The 24,958-nt window shown below is 42.5% G+C and overlaps 3 protein-coding genes across 7 annotated transcripts; 2 read left to right on the forward strand and 1 right to left on the reverse strand.

Moving 5' to 3' along the window:
* Positions 1-2,656: 2,656 nt before the first annotated feature.
* si:ch73-264p11.1 (uncharacterized protein LOC100000923 homolog) lies at positions 2,657-7,444 on the reverse strand. Its single transcript, XM_037080132.1, has 4 exons — positions 6,927-7,444; positions 6,006-6,069; positions 3,062-3,299; positions 2,657-2,984 (listed from the first exon to the last, which is right to left on the reverse strand). Exons 1-4 carry the CDS (start codon positions 7,067-7,069, stop codon positions 2,944-2,946), a joined length of 486 nt encoding a protein of 161 aa, XP_036936027.1. The 5' UTR covers positions 7,070-7,444; the 3' UTR covers positions 2,657-2,943.
* A 1,378-nt stretch (positions 7,445-8,822) lies between these two features.
* Positions 8,823-13,140, forward strand: LOC119009096 (band 7 protein AAEL010189-like). 4 transcript variants are annotated; one of them, XM_037080118.1, is made up of 8 exons: positions 8,823-9,063; positions 9,204-9,316; positions 9,603-9,675; positions 10,345-10,427; positions 10,591-10,794; positions 11,638-11,772; positions 12,238-12,388; positions 12,779-12,941. In XM_037080118.1, the coding sequence occupies exons 1-8, from the start codon at positions 8,988-8,990 to the stop codon at positions 12,790-12,792; spliced, it is 849 nt and encodes a 282-aa protein (XP_036936013.1). In that variant the 5' UTR covers positions 8,823-8,987; the 3' UTR covers positions 12,793-12,941. The 4 variants fall into 4 exon arrangements, with proteins under 4 accessions (XP_036936013.1, XP_036936015.1, XP_036936012.1 ...); XM_037080120.1 differs by having other exon boundaries at positions 12,277-12,388; XM_037080117.1 differs by lacking the exon at positions 12,238-12,388 and having other exon boundaries at positions 8,825-9,063; positions 12,779-13,140.
* Positions 13,141-13,255: 115 nt separating this feature from the next.
* Positions 13,256-24,414, forward strand: lipib (lipase, member Ib). 2 transcript variants are annotated; one of them, XM_037080096.1, is made up of 10 exons: positions 13,256-14,757; positions 19,132-19,523; positions 19,906-20,014; positions 20,775-20,876; positions 21,014-21,103; positions 21,207-21,374; positions 21,461-21,550; positions 21,637-21,745; positions 22,339-22,512; positions 22,644-24,414. In XM_037080096.1, exons 1-10 carry the CDS (start codon positions 14,736-14,738, stop codon positions 22,726-22,728), a joined length of 1,341 nt encoding a protein of 446 aa, XP_036935991.1. In that variant the 5' UTR covers positions 13,256-14,735; the 3' UTR covers positions 22,729-24,414. The 2 variants fall into 2 exon arrangements, with proteins under 2 accessions (XP_036935991.1, XP_036935990.1); XM_037080095.1 differs by lacking the exon at positions 13,256-14,757 and adding an exon at positions 15,534-16,661.
* Positions 24,415-24,958: the final 544 nt, after the last annotated feature.

Genomic DNA, 24,958 nt, shown 5'->3' on the forward strand with positions numbered 1-24,958 from the left:
TGTTCCCTCCGCGCTTGTTTGGTCAAACATCGCATGTGAAATAAAGACATGAGGCACGTGTAACAATGTGCACCAACAAAACTCACAGAAACAGGATGTGGGTAATGTTTCTGTCCTTAAAGTCAACGATACTTAGAAGACGTCTGAGGCCACATAAACTTCCTTTGAGCTTTGAAGCTTCTGGAGTCGTATTTTTAACTTTGCAAACCAAAGCCACAGAATCAGGGAAAGTATCCAGAGGATTCTGGTTTCTTGTGTTTGCAAGAATGAACTTCCAGTCACAGTGAAAATGTTCGTGAAAATCATATTTACAGGAAGTGAGAAAGGAGTCGATCGCCTCTTTAAAAAACAGAAACACGTCCATTAGAATAAAATATTTCCACCGTTCTCAGTACCTGCAGAAACAGTAATGAGTGAAATGTTTTTTTCTTCCTTGCTGTAAATTAAAACCTCAGACTGCTGCAGTGCAACTTTTAAACATCAGCTTTGAGCAGCTGTCAAACCACAAGTTTGTACTCTACACAAAACAGATCTAATTTTAGTCCCTCGTTCATCTGAATATCAGAGTTCACTTCTGCCAAGAGCACGACCCCGATTCCAACAGACATGGGACGCTGCGTAAAACATGAAGAAAATATGCAAATCCTTTTTTGACAATTCCTCTGAGAACGAAACGTAACGTGAAGACAGCTTGAATACACGACCCTGTAATGCACCTTACATTATCCCAAATGTTTCCTTCAGTTGACGGTGCGTTTCATTCGGTCACCTGCGTCACCTCGAGGAAACATTTGGGATAATGTGGCTGCAGAACTCAAACTCAACAAAATATAAAACTTACTGTTTTTAGACATTTTAATGCAAAAATCACACATATTATATCTTACAGTTTTTCGCACTGATGTGGTCACAGATACATAGAAATAAAGTCAACCATGAAAGAAAACCTCGTGTGAGTTTTGTTTCTTGACCGTGACGAGCAAGATGAGCTTGATTGGGTTTAAGCTCAGTTAGAAGCTGCTGTGGTGAAAGTGGTTTGCTCCACAGTTTAAAAACTGTGATGTAGTCAATGATGGTAAATCACATTTTGATGAAGTGCGGAGAAATAATGAAACCGTCTGTCACTCGACTGACTGGATGGCAGATGGTTTGCAGATGAGCAGATTCACGCTGACATCGAGAGTTTCCACATGCAGGTATTTTTAGGATGAGTCATATGTAAATGATCAGTCGACTTCACACACGTAGACTCGTTTGTGTTCCTTTTAACTCCGGAGTCAGAGTTTCACACCCGCCGTCAAAACAAAAACCAGGCGTTCGCACTGAGCTGAACACAAACAGCCGTCACACACTGTACCTGTAGACCACAAAGCAGCGGCAGGTATACCTGGAAGAGACTTAGCATAATGCTAATGCAGGCCGAACGTTTACCATGTTTACCTGGACAGGTTTGTGTTGAGGAGCACAATAAAAGAGAAGGAACTCCCTCCACTGCCTGTGGACTGTATTTCATAAAACTTTTGTCTGGTAGTGGATAAAGAGAGACAGATAAAGTATCGATCCTGTTTGAATTTTGTCATGAATCACACATGAGATTGTCACTTGGTCATCAAACTAATTTAAACATCAGACTGTGAGAAAACGTCATGATAAAGACGACACAGTCTCGTTACTGACGTCGCTTCCTGACTTAAACGTCGTAGAGCTGCTCCTGTTTATCAGCAGCTCACAGAACTGAACCAGAACCAGAACCAGAACCAGAACCAGCTCTCCTGTCACAGAACTGCAGTTATTTATTGTGATGTTCTGTGCTGATGTGACGTCATGTCGGTGTTGGTGACGTGTGTTGAGCCAGACGATGTTGTTCTTTAACACAAAACTACATGAGATTTTAGAATCGTTAAATCAAACTGAGACTTTTTTTACTCTGAAAAGGACATTTTAAACTCACAAACGTCATATTCAATTCAAACAGGATCAATAAACTATTTGTCTCTCCTGATCGAGTGATGTTGGATGTGTTTTTGTAGGCTAACCCTGAAGTTAGCATCATCCTGGTTCTCTCAAAAAGATTATTTAAAATTTGAAGCGTAGCAGTAAGAAGCTAACGTTAGGCTACAAACAGACAACATCACGGTCACATGACTGAAACGTCTCCACCACTAAGAGTCTTACTGCACAGTTACTATCCAGGTTTTCTATAAACTGATCAATGTGCAAGTTGTAAAGTCAGAGTTAGAACAGTGTGGAACTAAAGTGGCCTGTAAAGACGGACTAGTGAGTGGATGAGTCTCCGTGTTGCTGTGAGGACATTTAATGTCCCCGACAACCTCTGTAGTCTCATTCAGACACTCGTTAGCAACCGCTAACTGTTGTTAACACATGAAGAGCTTCAGAATGAAACTGTGGGACATTTAATGAAGAACGAATCTTCAGTCTGTGGTGACCAAACACCTTATTTCAGTCATTTGACCAAAAACCAATTAAAAAGAACTCTTTGAATGTGCTAACATGCTAACTGAACTCCAGGTTACTTCACCACTCGATTGACTGCTTCACAGATTTTTCCCAAGATAATGTCCCGTGAGGTCCATCAGACGGGTGATTTTGTCTCCATAGTTTTGCGAGTCAGTAGCCATAAAAACAAAGAAGCAGACCAGATAATTGGTCCATTTTATCATCAAAGTGATTTCAATTCATCCACTGTCTGAATTAAATTAACTCGAGCTGTTTTTAACACAACGAAATAACAGGAAGCCAAAATTAAAAGCGTGTAACTTCAGCAGAACAAGCAGATGAAGAATGTGTTCTTCAGCCTCTGTCCATCTGTCCACATTCCTTCTTAGTTATCCTGAATCTGATTCAGTCTGTGAACCTGTCGTCCATTTTTAAGTCCGTCTTTGTCTTCTCTCTCCTCGGCTGTTTGACGCTTAATGTTGATGTTCATGGAGGTAAGACTTCGACGTATTCAGAGTTGGGAGCGTCTGAGGGAAAACAGAGAAAAGGTCAGACGAACAGAGAGTCACAGACGATGCTGTGAAAGAGATAAAACGTGATGTACTTTCATAGTCGTGGTCCTCTTCTGGTGGAGACATGGACGCCCCCCAGGACGCCTCAGGTGCAGGTGCAGGTGCAGGTGCAGGTGCAGGTGCAGGTGCGTGTCGGGGCTGGATCAACAAGGCCGTCTTCCTCTTGACAGAGTGGCGCAGGTGCATGGCCAGGCCCTGATTCTTCTTTTTATAGTGACGAATCAGATCGTCCAAACTCTTGAAATACGTCTCCTCCAGACCTCCTGCTGTCTGAGGGAACAACAGCAGCAGCCGGTAAATAACACGGGAGGAAACGAACAACAAGAAGAAACAGTGAGTGTGAACGCAGGCGATGAACTTTGTGTTTGTTATATCTGTTTGTAATATAAAAGTTTGTGATTCTTTTTTATTATTGTGTATTTGTGTTGGAAAAATTCTGACATGGAAGTTTAATCTAGTTTAGGTTTAATCCGTCGCTCCTCGTCAGGATCTCATCATAATTGTGAAGTATCTCCTCAAGTCGGAGCAAAAACTTGGAAAGTCAGAGAAAACTCTGGAACAAGATGGCGTCACCTCGAGGCTGCCGAGGTGACGCCATCATGACGCTGAAACACGGCTGACAAATGTAAATGTTGGGTTGGTGGTAACACTTGATGAATACATTTCAGGGTTTAAATGATCTGTATCTGTTGCTCTTCCTTGTCACTCAAGTACTGAAGAACAGCTGCCAGCGTGTCGTTTAAAAGCTTTGAGCGAATGACTTCCAAACGAGCGTGAATGTAGCATCAAACCTGCTTCCGACTGTGGGCACGCTAACGCTTTCATCTTAGCAGCTACAGTGAAGATTTCATCTTATAAACGGCTGTAAACAACATATTTTCAGATCAGTTTGGGATTCTGGAGCTTCCAGAAACTTGGATCACGTCAAACAAGCGATGTGGAGCTGTTAAATGTTTAAATGAAATGTTTTGTGCATTAGGAAACTTCACCTGACTTTATCCCAGGAGATGATGATGATTTCAGGGTGATGTTATCCTGGTGTTAAAGGATGTGAGCATCATACTCACGATACACAATGGAAACTAGTCGCTCAGCTAACTTGAGTGTAATTTACATTTGTATGAATGTTGATGTTTTCTGTCCCTTTCTGTAAAATTAACAACAACAGTAAAAGCACTCCCCATGCTACATTATCACATGATCTGTTCCTTTAATTCTTTGCTCGAATCAAAATGTAAATTGTGTCTAAAAATCTGAAACTCCAGCGGCTGGATGATCAGTTTGAACTGACATTTCATTTTAAGATGTGAGTGGAGACCTGGAGGAGGAAACCAGACCAATTGCAGCTATTATTAGCATTTGTGAATTAACCGAAACCTCAACTGCTTTGAGTGGAAAAAAGTTCTCCCCAAAACAACATGCGCCCATCGGTGAGGAGCCCGACACTCGTGAGACGTCAGAGGAGTTTCCTGTGATGTGGGGGTGAGTCTGATAACTACTGAGTTTCCACTTGGAGGGGAAATGTTCCTTTAAAGATCTGAGCTGCCTGTTTGAGCGGTTAATGGTTTTGTTTTTTTCACACCAGAAATCTTTGCAGTGCAGAAATAGTTTATGGCCGCTCGATTCAAAGGAACTTCAAAGACACATCACACTTCTCGCATATTATTATCTGAACACACACAGGAGTTGATTGTGTGAAGATCAGTTGATGATGAGCGAGGAGAAAAAAATTCAGTTTGCATGTGTTACAGTAAAGATCCGTCACTGTGCGTCAGCAAAATGTATTGATGTGACTTTTCTGTCAGAGATTTGACCTTTTGCCCTCAAATTATTGTATTTTTCACAAGAATTTTGGCTTCTTCACCCGAGTTTTAACCTTTTTTGCCCAAATTTTAAAATGTCTGATTGAAATTTTAATTTTTGAATTTTAACATTTTTGGTCAGAACTTTTATCTTTTTCATCAGAAATTAAACATTTTTGGTTGGAATTTTGGTGTTTTGGTATTGTTTAAGGGCTTTAAAAAGGTGCTGATCACTGACAGCAGACTAAAAAAGGTGCTGCACATGTTTCAGCTCTCAGGCCTTCTTCAAGATCAGGCGTCGTTCTCAATTAGAGAAACGCTGCTCGAGGACACTGAACGTGGAGCCAGAGTGTGCAGCACTATTTTCCCTTTTTAATTCAAAGATCAAAGACAGAACTCTGAGACAATCTGATGCAAATAAAAAGAAACGCAGCGAGAAAACAAACGCTGCCTAAAGCCGAAGGTAGTGGAGGAGAAATGTAAAGCTGCGTAAAATAGAAATACTCGAGTAACGTACATGGAGGAGCAGCACTTCAGTAAATGTGCTCAGTTCCATTCCATCGCTGGCTTCAGTGTGTGAAAGTGTTTCTCAAGTCGCTGCTGTCACACCGTCTGTGTCTGCTGGACAGCGGCTGCGGTGATAACTTTGGTTTTCTCTCTTGAATTATGGTGTTTCTATGAGCAGAGCTGTAGCTGCTGATGAGGACAGTGAGGTCAAACCCTCAGCACTGTTTCACAGCACGTACAGAGTGTTATGAAGTTCCTGAGATTAAAAATATATCATACAGGCTGATTCCAGAGTGTTCAGTCTCATATGCATCAGTAAAGAACGAAGGCTGGGTCTTTATATATCGTTTAATGTTAACTGTTTAAGATTCCTCATCCCTAAAATGAACAAGTTTATCCAAGTGTGCTATTATTGTACATCTGTTAACTAAAAATATGATCTTGTGCTTTCGGTTTACTATCTATCACCAAACATCTGACACTGAATATGCATCAACATCCTGATCTCAGACGGTTTAAGTGTGATTGTATTTGACCAGCAGAAAAGGGTGTTGTGTTACAGCAAATATAACTGAGCAGGCCACTGTGAATGGCCCTCTTTGTGTGTGTGTGTGTGTGTGTGTGTGTGTGTGTGTGTGTGTGTGTGTGTGTGTGTGTGTGTCTTTACCAAGAGAGTATAGTGTCCGGTGTGTGTCTGCAGCACTCTGTAGGTGAACACCGTCTTCTGTTTACTGCCAAGATAAACATGACACATGTTGTTGAAACACCATATTTAGCAGAATTTAAACCATAAACTGTGTGAACAAGAGGAGTTCCAGCAGCTGTTTTAGTGGTGGACGATAAAACATGTGTCCACTTTCAGTTTGTGTTGTTTTGTTATGTTTGGACTGTGCTGTCAGGGTCAGTGACAGCTGAAGGCATTTAGTCTCATCAGAATGGCCCTTTAGAAGCAGGTTTCTTTATCAAAGCAGAACTACTCTGTGTCTTGTTTCACACACAAACGTTGGTCAGATGAAATCGAAAATAGCTTCAAGGCAAAGACAGCAGCCGACCACAATGGAACCACAGAGACTGACAACAGATAAAATAGAGACAACAACCAACTGAAGCATCTTAATCATACTGACTCAACATAAAGACTAAGTAACTCAAAATTCTGACTTTGTATTTCAAAATTATGAGACTTATTCTCAGAAGAATGACTCAAGACTGAATACTTTGAGATGCTGCCATTATTTTAAGAAAGATTCACATTATTTTGATGGAAGTTAATCGTTATTCTGAGACACGTTTTCATTGTTTTGAGTTCGCAACTCATTATTTTTAAGTAAGTCATTATTTCGAGCAGCCTTCAATTATATAATGACTTTCAAGATCTTTTTTCATCACACTGGAGGAAATGAACCTGAGAACACACACCATGCAGTATTTTATATTATGAATACCAATAATGATCAAATATACTATAAAACTGATTACTACTATGGATGCTATAATATTCAAAGTACTAGTCGTTGTGTTGGCAGCTGTAAAACATCAGAAACACTTCAGATAGAGTGATGAGAACTGCAGATCAGAGTTTACTCACTAAACACACAGACACATGGCTCCCTGGATGGTCTCGCTGTCTCGGATCAGGTACGCTCCATCCTTGTTCTTCTTCCCCAGCAGATCCTCGCACTCCTTCTTGCTCATGCAGCCGTGGTAACACACCGGCAGGGCTGCTGCCATGTCATCAGTCACCTCTGTGAACACGTCTCACCGCCTGCCGCTTCCTCAGCACTGCTTCATGTCTGAGAGCCGCTGCACTGCATTCACAGAAGTCCAGACGGCTGTGTTGATGTTGGATCTCGATCTCTGAACTCTAGTGGTTCTGCAGCAGCAGCAGGAGGCGGGCTGGGAGAGGTCAGCGCTCAACACGAGGAGAGCGAACAAACACAGTGACAGAATAAAACCACTGAGCTGGCCTGACAGTTTCACAGGAAGTGTGTTTGTGAGTGTGTGCATGGGTGAGGCACAAGCAAGAGATAAAAAGGCAGATAACAAACAGTGGCATTTTTCAACATGAAGAAGGAAGGAAACTTGACTGTCAGTTGCCCTATAAAGTTTCCATGCATTAATAGAGTACATCATTTCTCAAATACAAAATTTAAAGAGTGATAACGTGGCAGGAAGTGGGTTTAATACGGCATGAATACATGGAAAAAAAAACTAATCAAAAGTTAAACTGTACAAAAAAGTTTAAAGTTAAATTAAAAATGTTGGTGCCTAAAGTGAGGAGGCAGATTGATCTTCTGAATGCATCTATTCAGATTATAAGATTATAAAATACTCAGTTACAAATAAAAGACTTGAGTTGATTTCAGAATAAGAGACAGAAAGGTGACAAATCAACATTAAAACCAAAAACAGACAAGCTTCAGTGTGTCCGACAAGCTCAGCTTTGTGATTATTCAGTTACCATGTAATCCACGAGGGTTTTGTGGCTAAAGGTATAGTTCACTCAAAAATGACAATTTAACTATTATCTACTCACTCCCATGCTGATGGGGAGTCGGGTCCACACAACATTTCAGGAGCTTCACAGATAAAGCATTGGGAGAAAATCTGTGGAGAACTGTTCCTTTAAAGTGGAGTTTACTTAAACTACTTTATCATAAACAGATATTAGTTATATCATGATCAATCTCTGAATGAGCTACCACAATGATTACTGAGGCTGTGGCCCACTGATGGAAGACCTCACGTTTACTGTCATGGATGCTGTGTCTCAATTCAGGGTCTGGATCCTTCGAAGGACCCGGCCTTGGCCATCTTCAAAGACGGGTCCTACAGAGAGACCTTGTTAACCACGTCAGCTGTTGTTAAATGGGACGGTCTAGCCTTCGCAGCATTTCCTGGTTGCGTCACCAGATGTTTTACCCTCTCATCGCAATTTCTGCCGCCCAGACCCGGGAAAGGAGGATCTATGCCATGCGATACTGCCATTTTCATTCTGACTTTCTTCTTTAAAGCATCTTGGGATATGTGAGGCCATGAAGGATAGTAGTGGTGCATCCTCCAGAGAGAGGTAAAGAAGGCCGCATTTGTAGTGTGCATTTGGAGGAACCTTCGAATTGGGACAGCCTTCACGTGGTGTTGTGACATAATTGGCCATTAATCTGAATCATGAATTAATTCTGAATCATGCCGACCCTGAATTGTGAGGTCCAAAAAGACACCTGCAACTGCTGCTTCCAGAAATCATACTATAAAATGGGATTATTCAGATAAAGTAAAAGTACTTGAATGGATCGTCTCACTAAATAAACTAGGTGTGAAGAAGAAGAAGAAGAAGGGAATATGCTTTTTAAAATATACAAATTAATAAAGAGATACAGCCAAATACTAATGAATACTCCTCCATGGACTTTGTTATTTTTAATATGTGCTTTTATTTTGTTCTGTTTCTTTTTACCGGAAGAGGCGGGGGCGTGTCCATGTTGCTGGGCAACGTGACGCGGAATCCAGGGGACGGCCCCGACAACAGACCACAACGGCTAAAAGTTGTCGTTACGAATGGCTTGAAAACAAGTAAAGTACAGCCCGGTAATGAATCCTACAACAAATTAAATTAGTTATCACTTCACTAAGCTGTGCTGCGGGGGTGATGCCGGGCGGTAACAGAGTTGGAGCCGTCTGTGCGGATGAATTTGTCGCTGCCATCGTCAAACTCCACAGTAAACGTAAGCTAACGGTCGTTTAGTTCGACTTTGCTAGCTAACATTAATTCGGCAATTTTAAGAAGCAGCTTCGGTAACTTCTTCACAGTTGGAGTGTCATTGTTTTATCGTTTTATCCGCCTTGCTGCCTCTGTTGTCGGTAGATGGAGAGAGGAGGGGCGGCGGTGTGTGGGAGGTGCTCGGGGCGGTGCTGACCCTGCTGTCCGCGGCCTTCATCCTGCTCACCTTCCCCCTCACAGGCTGGATGTGTGCCAAGGTGATCTGATGGAAACAACAGGGAGGACACAAACATGCATCTGCTCCTACACGTTAAAACACATAAATGTTTGTCAGTTATGCTTCTGTGAGTAAGATATTAACATAATGGTCTCACAATAATATCAGTTAAACCAAACTAAAAGATATTGAATTTATAACTGTGTAACAACAAGAAAAGCAGCTAATCGATTAACAGACAACAACATATACATTGTAATAAATACATACAAATTGTATGTATGTAAGGGTGGAGTGTTCTCGACTCTGTGGTTTCCTTCATGCAGGTCATCCAGGAGTATGAGAGGGCCGTTATCTTCAGACTGGGCCGTGTCGTTAAAGGACGAGCTAAAGGACCTGGTACCATACAAATCATTTCTCTCTGCAATTTTCTTTTAGATATAACAGTTGTAACAGGATACATTAAAATACTTTTAAAAACACATATATAGAGAGCGATATATAAAAAGTGAAGAACTTTATAAACAGAACCAGAAGCTTCATGATACCAGATTCATATAGAAAACAAGAAACAAAGGAAGGAAAGAAATTAACACTAAACAATGATCAAAAAAATCTTAAATAATGACACATTTGGAATGATATTATAAAATGATATGAGCTTCCTGCCAGAAGGAACTATAATATTATTAACCCTGATTCCAAAATATTCGTGACACTGTGACAAATAATAAACAGAGTGCAATCATTTACAGACCTATGTACCTTCTGTTGGTGATGATTTGCCTCGTAGGACAGATTGTCTCCAGCAGTACAGTTTGTTATAATGACTCTTACAAACTTAATACGCTCATAGTTTGAATTCAAAGCACACCTCTATAAAGACCTTTAACAGAATATTATCAAAGAAATGGAAATAAAACATTTCGGCCATCGGGAACTACAGCTAAAATTATAAAAATTAGTCTAAAGCTGAATTGACTGAAGATGTTATAGATAATAATTCCAAGGTTTTGCTTCACAATATTTCAAATAAAGTGCTCCAGCTGTGATCCTCTGTCTTTGCAGGTCTGTTCTGGTTCATCCCCTGGCTGGACGTCATCCAGACTGTGGACCTGCGGACTGTTTGCTTTAACATCCGGCCACAAGAGGTCAGCAGCAGCTCTGTCATGAGTCAGTCAGCGCTGCATGTTCACACAGCAGTAGTTCTTATGATTTGGCAGGTTGTGAGATGATTGCAGGGAGCCTGAAGAGTGTAGAGAATGTGTGTTCTCAGGAAGTAATTTGTATTTACTGATGAGGTCATCTGTTTAGGTTCTGACTGCCGACTGGGTGCCGTTAAAGGTGGATGCTGTTGTGTTTTACCGGGTGGTGGACCCCTCCCTGTGGGTCACCCGTGTTAAAAATGGCTACCAGGCTACACACACACTTGCCCAGACGACCCTGAGAGCCACACTGGGCGCACACACCCTGACGGACGTACTGACACAGAGGACGGGCATCGCTAAGAGAATGGAGGTGAGTGAAACGCTGCCACTAACACTACATCTGTGTTCTGATCAAAGAGCTGAAAGTTCTACTGGAGCTAGCTCAGTCTGTGCCTCTTTATTTTATTATTAATATTTCTTATCATTATTCTTTTTTAGTGATTTTCAAACTTGTAACTCTATTTATTTTCTTTTGTTTTAACATTTAAATGAGTTGTTCAAAGAGTAAACAAGAATCCAGTGAGATTTCTTTGGAACAAAAACAGCAGGTTGAAGTTTATGACAAATGCAAACTAAATCCATCACAAGTCAAAAGCTTAATATATTAAAGGAACAGTGAGAATTGAGTCATCATCTCCTTCTGATGATATAAAGTCAGGTGGAGTCTCCTAGCGTTGCATCTGAAGCAGCTGGAGACTTGATTTAAAATGGAGAAAACAAACAAAAAAACATCAAATACCTCCATAAAGGTTGTCTGCTGTGATCCAAGTCTCCAGAAGCCCTGAGATTCCAAACTGATTTAAAAAGATGTTATTTACAAATTAGACATGCTGTCGAGCTCAATCACACGTGTTAGACGGTGACACTTGTAGCTTAGCAGCTCCAGTGAAGATTTTGGTTCTAAAAATGTAAAATGTATTATTTGCGTGTTTTTCATTTAGCTTTTTCAGATGGACAGAGGAGGATTTAAAATGGATTGTACAAACAATTTCTTAATGTGTACTCACCATTCTGCTCTGATTGAATAAGACTACATGTTTAATTAAAGGATTATATAAATGTCTCCATTGCATATTCAGGTTTGGATGCTTCACTTTGCCCCTCAGCAGTATAATCACATGGTGAAATTAGTTTTACCTGTTTTGTCCTGCAGGAGGCGCTTTACACTGCGTCCAGACTATGGGGTGTTCTGGTGGAGCGGGTGGAGTTAAAAGACCTGACGCTCCCCGTCAGTCTGCGGCGCTGCATGGCTTCAGAGGCCGAGGCTGCCAGGAGGGCCAGAGCTAAAGTATCTACACACACACACACACACACGCACACACACACACACCCACACACACAATCTGTCTGTCAGATGTTCCCTGTCAGCTTCACTTCGTCTGTGTTGTGTGTTGTCTCGATGAGGACAGGTACAAACACACAGGTGTGTCTGAGCTGCTGCCATCTGTTTCATTTAATCCCACTGACCCTGCAGACATTAAACAAACTGTAGGTTGTTCAGTCATGCAGGTTGTGTGATATCCACCAGGCTTTAACACAAAGTAGCTGAAAGGAACAGTCTGAGAAAGGTGTGTGTTAAAGGTGTGATTTGTAAGAAATGGGCAGAATTCACAGGTAGCTCCAAAACACCACAGGGAAGCATATCTGCTAACTGCTGCTCGCTATACTCTTTGCAGTAGATATCTTTGGTCGTTGTGTGGTGTTGTCGTTAGCAAGTAGCTAAGTTAGCCTTGGAGCTATGTGGCCTTGTTAGCTGACAGAAGCCTGGATCGTGACAGTGGTCAGTTTGAAGACAGGGGACAGAGTATGGAGGCGATTTACAACAGCTCTGACCAGGACTACGACTATGGGGACGAGAAGACACGGCGGAGGTGAATGTGGAATGTTAGATCAAGACTGTTTTGGTGAGATTTATTTAGTTTAAGTTCAGTTTGATTGAAATGTGTTTTCAGATGTTTTAACGAGGCAATAAAGCTCCTCTTGGTTCAGTAAAAGAGAAAAGACAGTGTACCGTTGTTTTTTTCTGTTTAGTGAGGAAAATAGGTGTACAAATATCTATTTTCTTGACATTTTGTGAGATTGTTTACTTATTAGACAAGAGCGAGAACTCGCCCTTTTTTTTACACCTCCAAGATTTACTCCTATGCAACATTGTTTTTAAGACCCTTACATATTACGATTATCCATTTTTTTCCATCCTCTTTTCTGATAAAATGTTCAGATTATGATCCTAGAAACAAAGAGCATCTTGAGGAATTTCTGCCTCACCTTGTCTCTGCCTGTGTGTTTGTAAGATGATCGCGGCTGAAGGAGAGGTGAAGGCGTCTCGTGCTCTACAGGAGGCAGCGTCAGGACTTTCCCCTGTGGCTTTTCACCTCAGATACCTGCAGTCGTTGTCCTCCGTCCAGAGCACTGCATCCATCGTGGTCTTCTCCCTCCCGACAGAGCTCCTCGACATGTTCCTCTCCCATCAGCCTTAACTAGCCACAAGATACAGGAGAACATGCAGCAGGATATCAAGCCGATGAGAACAACAGTAAACTAGCCTGTCAAACGTGTCTTCAACCAGATGTTTGTCATGTTTCAGTTGTCTGTTAATATGTGATTGTAATTGTACATTAATTATTCTTTTAATAAAAATTGATTTTTATATCTACATTCCAGTACATCTTTGTTTTTTGACTCAGAGCTTGTTATTGTAAATCTGATGTTGTTACTCACAAAACAGAGAATAGGAGTAAAAATTAGACTAGATGAAAAAGTGAAGTTCTTTATTTCTTTGTGTTAAAATGTCTGATCTGTTTGTGTCAGTGATGTACGTGTTTATTTTGGACATAGAGAAGTGAACTGAGATCTCATCAGCCTCTGAAAGAACTCAAACATATCTTTCGCGTCTGTACTCCAATTTCTTGCCGACATGTTTGACACTTTGTTGACTTATTGTTTGTTCCAGTTCCAAGGGGTCAGATGTTATGACACTTCCTGACAGATACATGAACCCTCCTGCTCAGAGACGGCCGCGGAGAACTTACACTGCAGGAGGCTAGAACTGATAATGCAGCTCATGGTGTCAGAGAACGGATCCATGTTGGATTATCCGATTATCATTATCTAATACGGCAGTTTAACAGAGACATGAATATGTTCAGGTTCAACGGTTTAGCTGCGATTATCTCAGCAGCTTTAGCTGAAGACTCTTATAATAGAACATCCAGACCCTCCTGACCTTTTCACACCAGCTGCAGGAGCTTCTGATTGTCTCGTGAACAGAGGGGATCCTTCTTTATTAGAGATTTTAATGTTGTTGCTCTGCATCTAAGTTCCTCCACTGTCCTTCTCTTGACCATCATCCCATCAAACCATGTACCAAATGTGACCACGTAAAAGATCTTATCTGAATTTAAACATCCAGTTTGGCTGATCACAGCTGTGCTGCCCACAGAGTACCAATCAGATTCATGATTACAGAGGTCTATGGCATCTTCATAACTTGACGATGGGATGTGTCAAAAACAGATTTGAATTTGGGAACTAACCACGTCTCCTGAACTGTCTGCTGTCTGTCTGACTGACTGTTCAGCCTTTAACCTGTTCAACGCGAGCGGAGCCCAACTGGGATATTTTTTGAGCTCCTATGGAAACCTGTGGAAGTTAAATATAGTAATTTTAAATAGCACAGATGGTGCCAAAATGTGCCAAATGTGCGAAACATTGCACATTTGGAGATCCTGCCTGAGTACTCTGAATTAAAACCTCTCTAACTTTTTTCTGATTCACTTTCTTAGCATAAAAGTTTGCAGTGGTGATGTTCAGATGTTTTGTGTTGGTTTGCTGGAGACTATGAGCTGCGGCTGCATCATACATCAGGGAGATTCATTCTCAAATTGTGATTTTTTTAAAGAAAATCTTTAATTTATGCTGTGTGCCATTTTAAATTACTCAAAGTGCCACATATACAAATACTTACACATCTGAACAAACACTTCCGGTGTTTCCTTTATCATTCAAATTGACCTCGTGGTTGCAGAGACACAAAATAGAGGCTAGTTAGTAACAGGTTGAGAAAACTGCACCTCCAGTAAGTCTGAAGAGTAAAGACCATAAGAAGCAGTTGTCATCTATCAGTTACCTCTGGATAAATGAAGATTATATTCAAAATGAAATAGTTAAGTCGGACGATCCGCTGGTGGTTTTATAATCTCCTGGAGTCGATCCACCTCAGCCTCTGTTATGTGCCAAGTCAGGTGACTGATGAGAGGACGTGACCTCAGAGGTAAGCTCTTTAACTGGCCAGGACATCGTGACCTCAGACTGACATTTAACCGTCCAGTCCTGCTCTGCAGACCCTCAAACAAACACAAAACACTGATGAAAGAGGCGATATTGTTGAGTTTTATACATGTTCCTGATTTCTTGAGGATCTGGTTTCTTTTCAGTGTAAAAATCAACTTAAAGAAACTTAAATATTGCTAATCCTCATCAGGAAAACCACCACATAGGTTTCTTACGACCCTTTGTGACGTTTCTTGTTAGGCAGCGACCTCTAGTGGGCACAGTCATTACTACAGCAGCAAAGGAGGAAGTCAGGTGATACTGTGCACTCTACTCAACATGCTACAGGGCTCGATTTTCAACAGCTTGTGTCAATTCTGGCGCCCCCTGTGGACCAAAGTGTAAATACAGTAGACCTTGTTTTGGTCCTGTATCAGCAGGGGATCAGTGTTGAGTTGAGAATGTTTCATAACCAGGTGAAAGTTTAACTGTTCAGTGGAAGTTGAAGCTCAATGAAGGATCTAAATTGTTGACTAAATCAAAGATGGATGACAGACCAGATGAGATTTGTAAAAAACGGAGATAAAGTCTCGGACGTCGCGGTGCTGCCTGTTGCTTCAACACATCCTGACGCAGCAGTTTTCCTCCTGATGATCAGATTTATGCAGAGGCCAGTGTGTAATCTAATCCCTCTGTGCCTTTCACTCGTCAAACTGAGCTCCCGTTCTGTCTTTCAACCGTTCCGCGGTTACAGTGGCAAGCTTACATTACTGAATCGAGCGAGTACAGGGCTGGATGGGCTGGGTGCAGCGTGGTCAGAGCCGGCCGAGCTATTAATAACCATCACTGGTGTGGTTCCAACTTCTGATGGCTCAGATTACCCACCATCAGACCTCAGCCTCACTCAGGAGGAGCAGGAGGGCTGGAGGCCACCTACCAGGTTTTTACACCCTCATGTCTGGTGCATATTCTCCCACTGAAGTCTGTTCACTGTCTTTGTTTTGTAAAATACAAATTCAAACACAGGAACAAGTTGCCAAGGGTTAGTTCATGCAGAGAAACCTCTTTTATCCCAATCCAGAGTCTTAACAGCAGCGTCTCTACGCACCAGACATCACTGTTCAGATCCAGTTCTTCAGTCGGACGCACAAAAAACATTTTGGACAGAACACAAATCATGACACTGTGACGTGACGGTGCTGAACGGTGTCTGAACACTGATCACATCCAGCTGAACTCACATGTTGATCAGTCTGTTTGATTTTGGGGACACTTGGTTTCTTACTCTGACTTCGTTTAACTAACCTGATTAAAGGCCTGGTCTCCTCTAATTACTGGGTTTTATACAACTTCTGTAAAACTTCTATAACTTAATATAAATCACCTTTTTTCCTGACACACACTGAGGTCTCTGAAGTTCATCTTGTCTTCACGGATGCAACAGGAGACCAAATCAAACGTCACCTTGAGGAAACTTGTGGATTTCTCATATTAGTAGAAACATTCACGTAAGAACAAAACTCGTTTGTTGTTGCTTGTTTTTGGACATTTTGATGCAGATTTCCTACATTTTATTATATTTAAGGTTAGTTTTAAAATCTTTAGAGGTTTGAAGTAAACGTTACTTTCTTCACGAGCTCGGCTGCCTCCCTCTCTTTTTCTCCTCCCTTTCATCAAATCCTCTCATTAAATACTGTTCTCCATCCTTCTACATCCTCCCTGTAAGTGAAGACACCTCCTCTCCTCCCTCCCTCTCACAACAATCCCTCCCTCCTTCACTCGCTCCCTCCTTCACTCTGCGTCCAGAGCTCCTCTTCTCGACTCTTTACCTCGATCGCTCCCTCGACGTCAGGATGCTGCCCTGCAGACTCGCGGCTCTGCTGGGACTCCTCGTGCTCTGCAAAGGTAAGAACGACTCCAACACTTCAGCTGATGTGTACAAGAAAATAAGAAAACTCTCCAGTCTTCTTACAGCACCTTTGAGGAGGGAGGGACTGATCCTGCAACAAACAGATAAAAATAACTGTGTGTACTTTAAATAACCACAAACACACAATGTAAGTGTGTGTGACTGCAGACAGCTTAGTGCAGCGTAGGAAGCAACAGATTATTTAAAAGTCACCCACCCATCTGCTCCACTTTGAGGTTTGGGAATGAAAAAGCCAGTTTCTCTCCGGAGTCTCTGAGCCAGTCGTCAGAGCTCCACAGGCTGCTGGTGGATACGTTTGGAGCTGGATTGGGGCCATTTCCACGCTCCTGTGCTCGGGTGGGGCGGTGAGGGGATGAGGTGTTTCTTTTATAGCCGCCTGATCCTATTGAGGGCAGTGTCGCACTCCTGCGTGCTGATTGCGGAGCAGAGAGGCCGGCCTCGATAAGCAGCCATGTTTTTAACCGTACAACACACACACACGATAAAACAAGTAAAAACATTTGCCTCTGCTTGATGGTCGGAAGCAAAGGGAACATTTTGTGGTGTTTTAATGTCACCACTCATCCTGTAGTGCAGCCATGTCCAAACTATTCCACAAATCGCCGTGTGGCTGCAGGTTTTCATTTCAACCAAGCAGCAGCACACCAGACTTGACTCATTTAATCAACTGATCTCAGTCTTCAGAAAGTGGACTGGTCAGTCTGTGTGCGCTGGACTGTAGTGGGCTGGCTTTAACTTTAGCTGAAAACATTACGAGTTTCTGAAAACCTCGAAGGAGTTAACGAACGGGACATTCACTTCCAGAACTGCAGCTGCTCACACAAACGGGCTTTCCCTGTCGAGAACGTTGAAAGCTGCTCAGAGGAAGCTGAAGCCAAAGAAAGTTAAACGTGACTTCCTCCAGATCTTCCTCTTCGTGGGGCCCACAGTGTCTGGACACTTCCAAGCTCCTGGATAGTTTGAACCAGGATAAAATGATTTAATCATGCTGCTTTTTCTAACATCTCCATATGTTACTGGAACAAGGGATCAAAGTTCTGATAATGAGTCTTTTTGGGCCCCAGTGCAACGTGACGTTGTAATTACAAGATGTGTCAATTTGTCAAATCGGATTTGAGGCCTGGCGCTCGTCCTGGGGGCTCGTGTTGAGCTCTGTCCACCTTTACTTTACGAGCCCACATGATACTTTGTGCAAATCACAGGCGCCACTTCCAGTGCGTCCTGTCGCTTTAACGGAACCGGCGTTCTGCACGAGGAGAGCGACCTCCCCAGGAATTACATGGACAACATGTAAGAATTTCAGCTGGAAACGTCAAAACTGCAATACTGAAGTTGGTTTGCTAACCACCAACACTCGCCCGGTGCTCTGAGCTCACAGTCTGCACCACTAGCTGCACGGCTAATGGCGCTAATGGCGGCTCTGGTCAGCAGCAGTTTTGGTGGGTACTGTGTTGAGACGCCGCCCTGCTTCTCTTTTGAGTACGGCCACTTCTTACATACAGCACCTTTAAGTTATCTTTGGCACCTCTTGTTCCAGAAGTCCTATAGATTGTTCCCATAGTCTCCTATGTTGTCTCCTATCGCCTAAAGCATTCAGATAATCTTATATTTATCTTTTTTCTCTTGATTGCAACAACTGAATACATCTTTGATTTGCGATGGTGCGAAACAGCTGACTGGTCTGAAGATCCCTCTGTTGTCTCGTGATAATATCGAACCATCAGAGAGATCCGACACTCAGCTGCTCAGGAGGAAACTGAATCTGCAGCTCGCAGGCTGAGGACTCTTTAAATCGGCTGAAGAGACTCTTTTCTTTCTTCCCCTGACTGGAAGCTTAATCCTCACATCACAGAGCAACAAGACCAGACGCAGAATTGATCCCAGCAGTTCCAGTCAGACGGACTTTGACCTCCGACTCACACGCTGGACTTTTAACCCGTGCAGAGAGGATGAGGTGTTTGGTGAGCAGAACTGGGTCAGAGGCTGAATCCTGTCGGCAAACACTGAGACAAACAGCAGACTGAAGGCTGCCGTCGTTTTAATTGGACAGAATTACACATGTGACGAAATGTTACTAACTTCAGTATTTACTGTATTTGAGCATGAGTATTTGTACTTTACTTGATTTTTTCCCATTTTCTCCTACTTTATACTTCCACTTTTATCTGATAACTTTAGTTACTAGTTACTTTTCTGATTACAGGCTGCCTGATTCTTTTGTCATAACATGTTCTAAAGTTATTTGTGCAGATCAGACTGTTGTTTGCTGTCTGATCTATGGAAGCCCACTGCTGCCAGTAAAAGAAAACAAAAAATATAAAACACATCCCTGGTGATAAAAATATGTTAGCTGAAGTTAGCTTCTGTGAATTAGCGACATGTAGCTTTCACATCAGTCCTCAGCTCTCGTTCTGAAACAAAATGTCTTCCGTGTGCTGTGTCCAGGCCAGGATGAGAGCGGGGCAGGCGAGTCCTGCGACAACTTCACCGACCTCAACCTGACGCACTGCTTCATGGGAACCAGCCTGTACGTCCGGCTGCTGCTCTACACCCGCTCCAACCTCGAGTGCGGCCGCGAGCTCAACCACCACCACCTGTCCTCGCAGCCGCTCTTCGACCTCTCCCGCCCCACCGCCTTTGTCATCCACGGCTACCGGCCCACCGGAGCGCCCCCCATCTGGATCGACCACTTGGTCCACCTGCTGGCGGAGCAGGAGGACATGAACATCATCGTGGTGGACTGGAACCAGGGCGCGGCCAACCTCAACTACTTCACCGCTGTGATCAACACCAGGGAGGCGGCTCAGAACCTGACCAGCTTCATCCTGACCATGCAGGTGAACGAGCGTTTTAGCCTCTTTTAGCTCGTAGTTTTGGTTTTCTCTTCTTCGTCCCCCCAAACAAACTTACCTGCTCAGCTGGTGAACAAAAAGTGGAACATTTAGCAGCTAAAGCGTCAGATGTTTCCATCAGCAGCTGGTGGAGACCAAAAACTGAGCTAAAAGTTGGACTTAGATTCATCAGGTGGACACAAACTCGACTTCAGCGTGCGATCGTGTTGCTTTGATGTGTAAATATACAAGTTAATTCTGACTAATTAGCCATAGAAAATGTATAATAACGGAGAACAATAACAACATTGAACCCAGTCGTTGTTTAATGCCGTAAAGAAAGAGCGGTAACATGTTGCGTACCTGAATGTGTGCTGTGTGTCTGCAGGAGGAGGGAGCCCCTCTGAGCTCAGTTCACCTGATCGGCGTCAGTCTCGGAGCTCACCTGGCCGGATTTGTAGGAGCCAACCTGAAGGGGAAGATCGGACGCATCACAGGTGAAAATAAAAGAGACTTTTGTAACGTGGTTTCTGTCAGTCCCGTGTGTCTGGAAGCTCATTTCTGACAGTTAAATAAACAGAATAGATTCAAACTTAATGACAGATAATCAGACGGTGAGTCATAATTATGACATAACGAGTCAATGTTTCCATTTTTTATCCAATAATTATGGTTTTAATCTCATTATTTTTACTTTTTATCTCATAATTCTGACTCTGTTTTATAATTTTAGATTGTTTGTCTCATAATTGTGACTTTTTGAATCTCATACCTATGATTTTAATCCCATAATTTAGATTTTTTTCTCATATCTTCAACTTTTTATCCACAATTATTTTTTTCATCTTATCATTTTGACTTTCTACCCTGTATTATAACGTTTTTCCTCATAATTTCTATTTTTCATCTTGTTTTTTTGATTTTTTTTATCTAAAAACATTCCATAAATATCATTATGACATTTTTATTTAATAATTATGACATTTTTTTCTCACACAATTTTACTTTAATCCCATAATTTTTTTTCTTCATAATTTCGATTTTTCATCTAGTATTTTTTGACTTTTTAAATGTTTTTTTACATGACTTTCAATGGGACTACTTTATATTAATCTTCTTTGAGGATATATATTTATTTAATATTATTATTATCCAGCAGTAGTGGGTTTCTATATGTGTGCTTATTGAATTCAGGTTCTGGTAAATATTTGATGCCAGACCCATAAAAGCAAACATTAAAGGTGTCCGTCCCGTCAGGTCTGGACCCGGCGGGGCCCATGTTCACCAGCGCCACACCAGAGGAGCGGCTGGACCCCTCAGACGCCATGTTTGTGGACGTTCTTCACACCGACATGAACTGTGAGCATCTGAAGTCACACAGCTGAACACAGACGAGACAGAATATCCGATTATACAAACGGTGTCATATGTGTGAAGTGGAGCATCACACAGTCGTACTTCAGTGTGCGGTTCTGTCTTTTCTGTGTGTTCTGCAGCGTTTGGACTGAGAGGAGCTCACGGCCACATCGACTTCTATGCAAACGGTGGAGCGGATCAACCAGGGTGCCCCAAAACCATCTTCGCAGGTAAACTCACACACACAGGAGCTCTCACACACACTCATTAACACACACACACACACACACACACACACACACACACTCACTGCAGTGTCGTCTCCTCCTGCAGGTAAATCGTACTTCGTGTGTGACCATCAGCGCTCGGTGTTCCTGTTCTTGTGCTCTCTGAACCGGACCTGCAGCCTCACCGGTTACCCCTGCTCGTCCTACAGCGACTACCTGGAGGGCCGCTGTCTTCAGTGTGAGGCCTTCAAGCCGGCGCCCTGTCCCGTGCTGGGTAGGTGCAGAAACACACACCAGACGTCCACGATCACCGACTGTGAGCGGTGGACGTCTGATCACCTGTGCTCGTCTCACCTGCAGGTTATGACGTCAGCCAGTGGAGGGACACGCTGCTGAAACTGGGACAGACCAAAGTGTTCTTCAGCACCACGGCGGCGCTGCCCTACAGGAGTGAGTCAGACGCTGTGACCAGCTGCTTTCTGCTCTGTACTGTTGAGCTCTCTGTCTGATCATCAACGCTGTCCTGTGTTTGTCAGAGCTGAGCTACAGAGTGGACATGGTGACCTGGAACCAGTACCTCCGCTGGGGGGTCGTCTACATCCGGCTGCACAGCGGCAGAAGCTTCACTGAGGCTCGAATAGACCAGTAAGTCTGTCAGGGGGAACACGACACATCTGGCTCCTGACCGAAGAAGAAGAAGACAAACAAAAGCTGCAGGCTGACGTTATATTACTGTCAGCAGATCAAAACTGACGTCTTATTCTGAATTAATGAGATAATATGAAATAAATCTGCATTGAAACGTCTAAAAACAACTGGACCTTTGTTGAGTTGTGGACCAAAATGATCCTGAATGTTTCAGTCAAGGTGTTTGATTTGGTCGCTGTAAGTTCAGGAGAGGAAGGAAGTCGGAGAGAACGAGACGAAACAGAACATTAAGAGAACTCCGACTGAGCTCAGCACTCAGCAGAGACTCTGGTTCTGGTTCTGGTTCTCTGTCCATTTCCCCTCCAGCTCCAGTCAGCAGTCGACATCACACAACATAAACACTCCGACTTCCCGGATCACTGCTGCAGTCAGGCTGATAAACAGGAGTGAAGACAAATCCACTTTTTTAATCCCACAAAGTTAAAATCTAATCTCTGAGCTCTCCTCCCGTCGGTGACGCTTCTGGATCGGAGCAGAACCTGATGAGTCTCCTTCATCCTGTTGCTGATTCTCCTCCTCTTCTCTCGCAGTAAGCTCCTCCGGTTCGAGCAGTACACCTCCACGCGGCTGCTCGCCCAGTTCGACGAGGATCTGCAGCAGGTCCAGAAGATCTCTATGCGCATCAGCACCGGCAACGTGATCGGACCTCGATACAAAATCAGACTCCTGCGGATTCGCTTCACGCCGCTGGATCATCCCGAGAGGTCGGTACTGAACACAGCGCTGTTTGTTAAATCTGTCGAAACAAAATGTCAGAAAAGTCAGATGTCGAATCCGTGGAGACGACTGGAACGATGTCAGTTATGAAACCTTCTTTTTGTTTCCCCTCCGTCAGACCGCTAATGTGCCGGTTTGACATCATCATGGAGGAGAACATGGAGGTGGCGTTTCGACCTTTACCCTGCAACTCCACCCCCTGACCACACAGACTCCTCCTCCTCCTCCTCCTCCTCCTCCTCCTCTGGGAGCCACTGGGGACCTCCAGGGGCCACGAGAGGAGCTGCAGCCTCCTCACAGGATGATGACGTCACTGGTGTTGAGTTTATTGGGTTATGAGTGACTCACGCTAAGCTGTGAGATTTTGAACCAGAGTGATGAGATTTCTAACGGGATTACGGGAATAAGCTGCAGCGGGAGAGACGTTCATCACGGTGAGACAACAGTTCTGTTGTGGACGTTCAGTGTCTGTTGGATCTCTGGCTGCATTTTCACAAAAAATCGTTTTGTATGTAACTGCAGTGAAACTAAAAGTGTGTTCACAGGTTTTGGGAGAAAAGTAGTTTAAAGCCTTCGTGGCTCCAGAAGAAGCTGCATGTAATCTTTTTAACTATAAGCTGCCTCCAGTGAGGATCAGGTGATAATCACAACATCTCCAGACTCCCCTCGCTGTTTGAACACACTGTTTACACCATTTACACTCCATTTATGAAAGAAGAAACATTTTATTGATCATGTCACATGTTAAAAGTACAGGAAACAGTAACTGACCGATATAAGCTACTTCTCGTAGAAGTCACCAGACTCCCTTTTCAAAATTGCTTTATTTATTGAGTTGTTGAGTTATGAAACACTTTATAACTCTGTAAAATTTGGCATGTTATAAAATACAAATTTTTTTCCTTGTTAAAATTGTTGGTTTGTCGCAGCATGTCTAATATTACAAAATACAGGAAACAGTAACTAACATAGGCTACTTTTTTGACACCTGTGGAGAAAGTCACCAGACTCCCTTTAAAAATTACTCAATTTAGTGAGTTGTTGGGTTGGAGAAACTTTATAAACTTTGTAAAATGCCGTCTCTGACAAATTATTAATCATCTGGGCCTTCTTTTAAATTCGGCTGATCTTCTACATTAAGTTCTTTAAGTTCTTTCTGTAAAAACATCATGTCTGTCTGTTTAAGTAACATACATGTTTGCATGTGCCAGATATCACAATTATTCCGCACATTACACTATATTACCCACAATGCAACATAACCACTGAGTGACATCACTGGAGGCAGTCCTCTAGAGCCACAGAAAGCTTTTTCTTACCCTTAACTCATTTTTGACTGGATACAGTTCTGTTCTTTCTTTAAAGTTTCTCCCTCTGATCAGTTTCAGTGCAGTTACAAAGAGGACTAAGAATGCAGCCTCCTCTCTCTCTGTGCCTTCTAACAGCAGCTCTCAACCTTTTTGTTTTGCATCCCTCCACAACCAAAGTGAGCTGCAACAACTTTAAATAAACACCAAAGGAGTCAGTTTTAAGAGAAGTAATCCGGTCGCTCAGCAGGGGGTCTGAGAGCTGCTGCTGCCTCCACAGTGACGCTGCGATGACGTTTGTCCACAGCAGTACGTAAACCAGTCATAAGCTGTTTCAACTGCAGTCGTCTTGTTTTAATGTGACGCTGTAAAATGTGAGTTTTATTCTGAAAGGTAGCAAAGAAATGCTGTTTGTAGCTTGAACAACTTTGATCTTTCAGGTTTTTATAGATTTGAGTGTCAGTAAATGAATCATAATGTGACTGTGGACATTAAACTGAGCAGCCAGTACAAACGCTTCCTCATGAAAACTGTTGTGTTGTAAACCTGTTCTGTTGTCTTTTTCTATGATGTATTTTTTACCCGCGCTTTGAAATAAATGTTCATTTCAAATTATTTGAACAAACAACTGATTCATTTTGCAGCTGTTCGAACACACCGTCTCTGATTTAGACTCAATTTATGAATCAACATTTTGACGGTACAGTGAAATCAACAATACAGAAAGTCACCAGACTCCCTTGAAAAATCACTTAATTTTGGAGCTGTTGCTTTGGGAGGAACTTTAGAAACTCTTATTTGGGCCTTCTTGTAAATTCAGCATTAAATGTTTTATAATGTGTTATTTTCCTTGTAAAAACTGATGGTTTGTCACAGATGAAGCTTTTCTAACCCAACATTTGGCAGCTGTTTAAACTGTTTTACACTCAATTTCTGAAACATTTTATTGAAGGTAAACGATGTCAAAGTTTACAGATGCAGCACACATTAACCAATATAAGCAACTTCTTAAAAATCACTCGACTGAGTTGTTCAACTAACAAAAACTTTAAAAACATTGTGAAAAGCTGTCTCTGATAAATTCTTAATTCTTTTGAGCTTCTTGTAAATAAAACGTTGTTCATTA

The sequence above is a fragment of the Acanthopagrus latus genome, chromosome 19 (assembly GCF_904848185.1).
Source record: "Acanthopagrus latus isolate v.2019 chromosome 19, fAcaLat1.1, whole genome shotgun sequence".
In the NCBI taxonomy this organism is placed as follows: domain Eukaryota; kingdom Metazoa; phylum Chordata; class Actinopteri; order Spariformes; family Sparidae; genus Acanthopagrus; species Acanthopagrus latus.

Coding starts and splice junctions, on each gene's coding strand:
- si:ch73-264p11.1 (XM_037080132.1), bottom strand. CDS start 7,069: ATGGCAGCAGCCCTGCCGGTGTGTTACCACGGCTGCATGAGCAAGAAG. Junction 6,070..6,926: donor GCCATGTGTCTGTGTGTTTA/GTGAGTAAACTC, acceptor TTATCTTGGCAG/TAAACAGAAGACGGTGTTCA. Junction 2,985..3,061: donor AGAGGACCACGACTATGAAA/GTACATCACGTT, acceptor GTTTTCCCTCAG/ACGCTCCCAACTCTGAATAC.
- LOC119009096 (XM_037080117.1), top strand. CDS start 8,988: ATGCCGGGCGGTAACAGAGTTGGAGCCGTCTGTGCGGATGAATTTGTC. Junction 9,317..9,602: donor CAGGCTGGATGTGTGCCAAG/GTGATCTGATGG, acceptor TCCTTCATGCAG/GTCATCCAGGAGTATGAGAG. Junction 9,676..10,344: donor AGGACGAGCTAAAGGACCTG/GTACCATACAAA, acceptor CTGTCTTTGCAG/GTCTGTTCTGGTTCATCCCC.
- lipib (XM_037080095.1), top strand. CDS start 16,610: ATGCTGCCCTGCAGACTCGCGGCTCTGCTGGGACTCCTCGTGCTCTGC. Junction 19,524..19,905: donor GCTTCATCCTGACCATGCAG/GTGAACGAGCGT, acceptor GTGTGTCTGCAG/GAGGAGGGAGCCCCTCTGAG. Junction 21,104..21,206: donor CCCCAAAACCATCTTCGCAG/GTAAACTCACAC, acceptor CTCCTCCTGCAG/GTAAATCGTACTTCGTGTGT.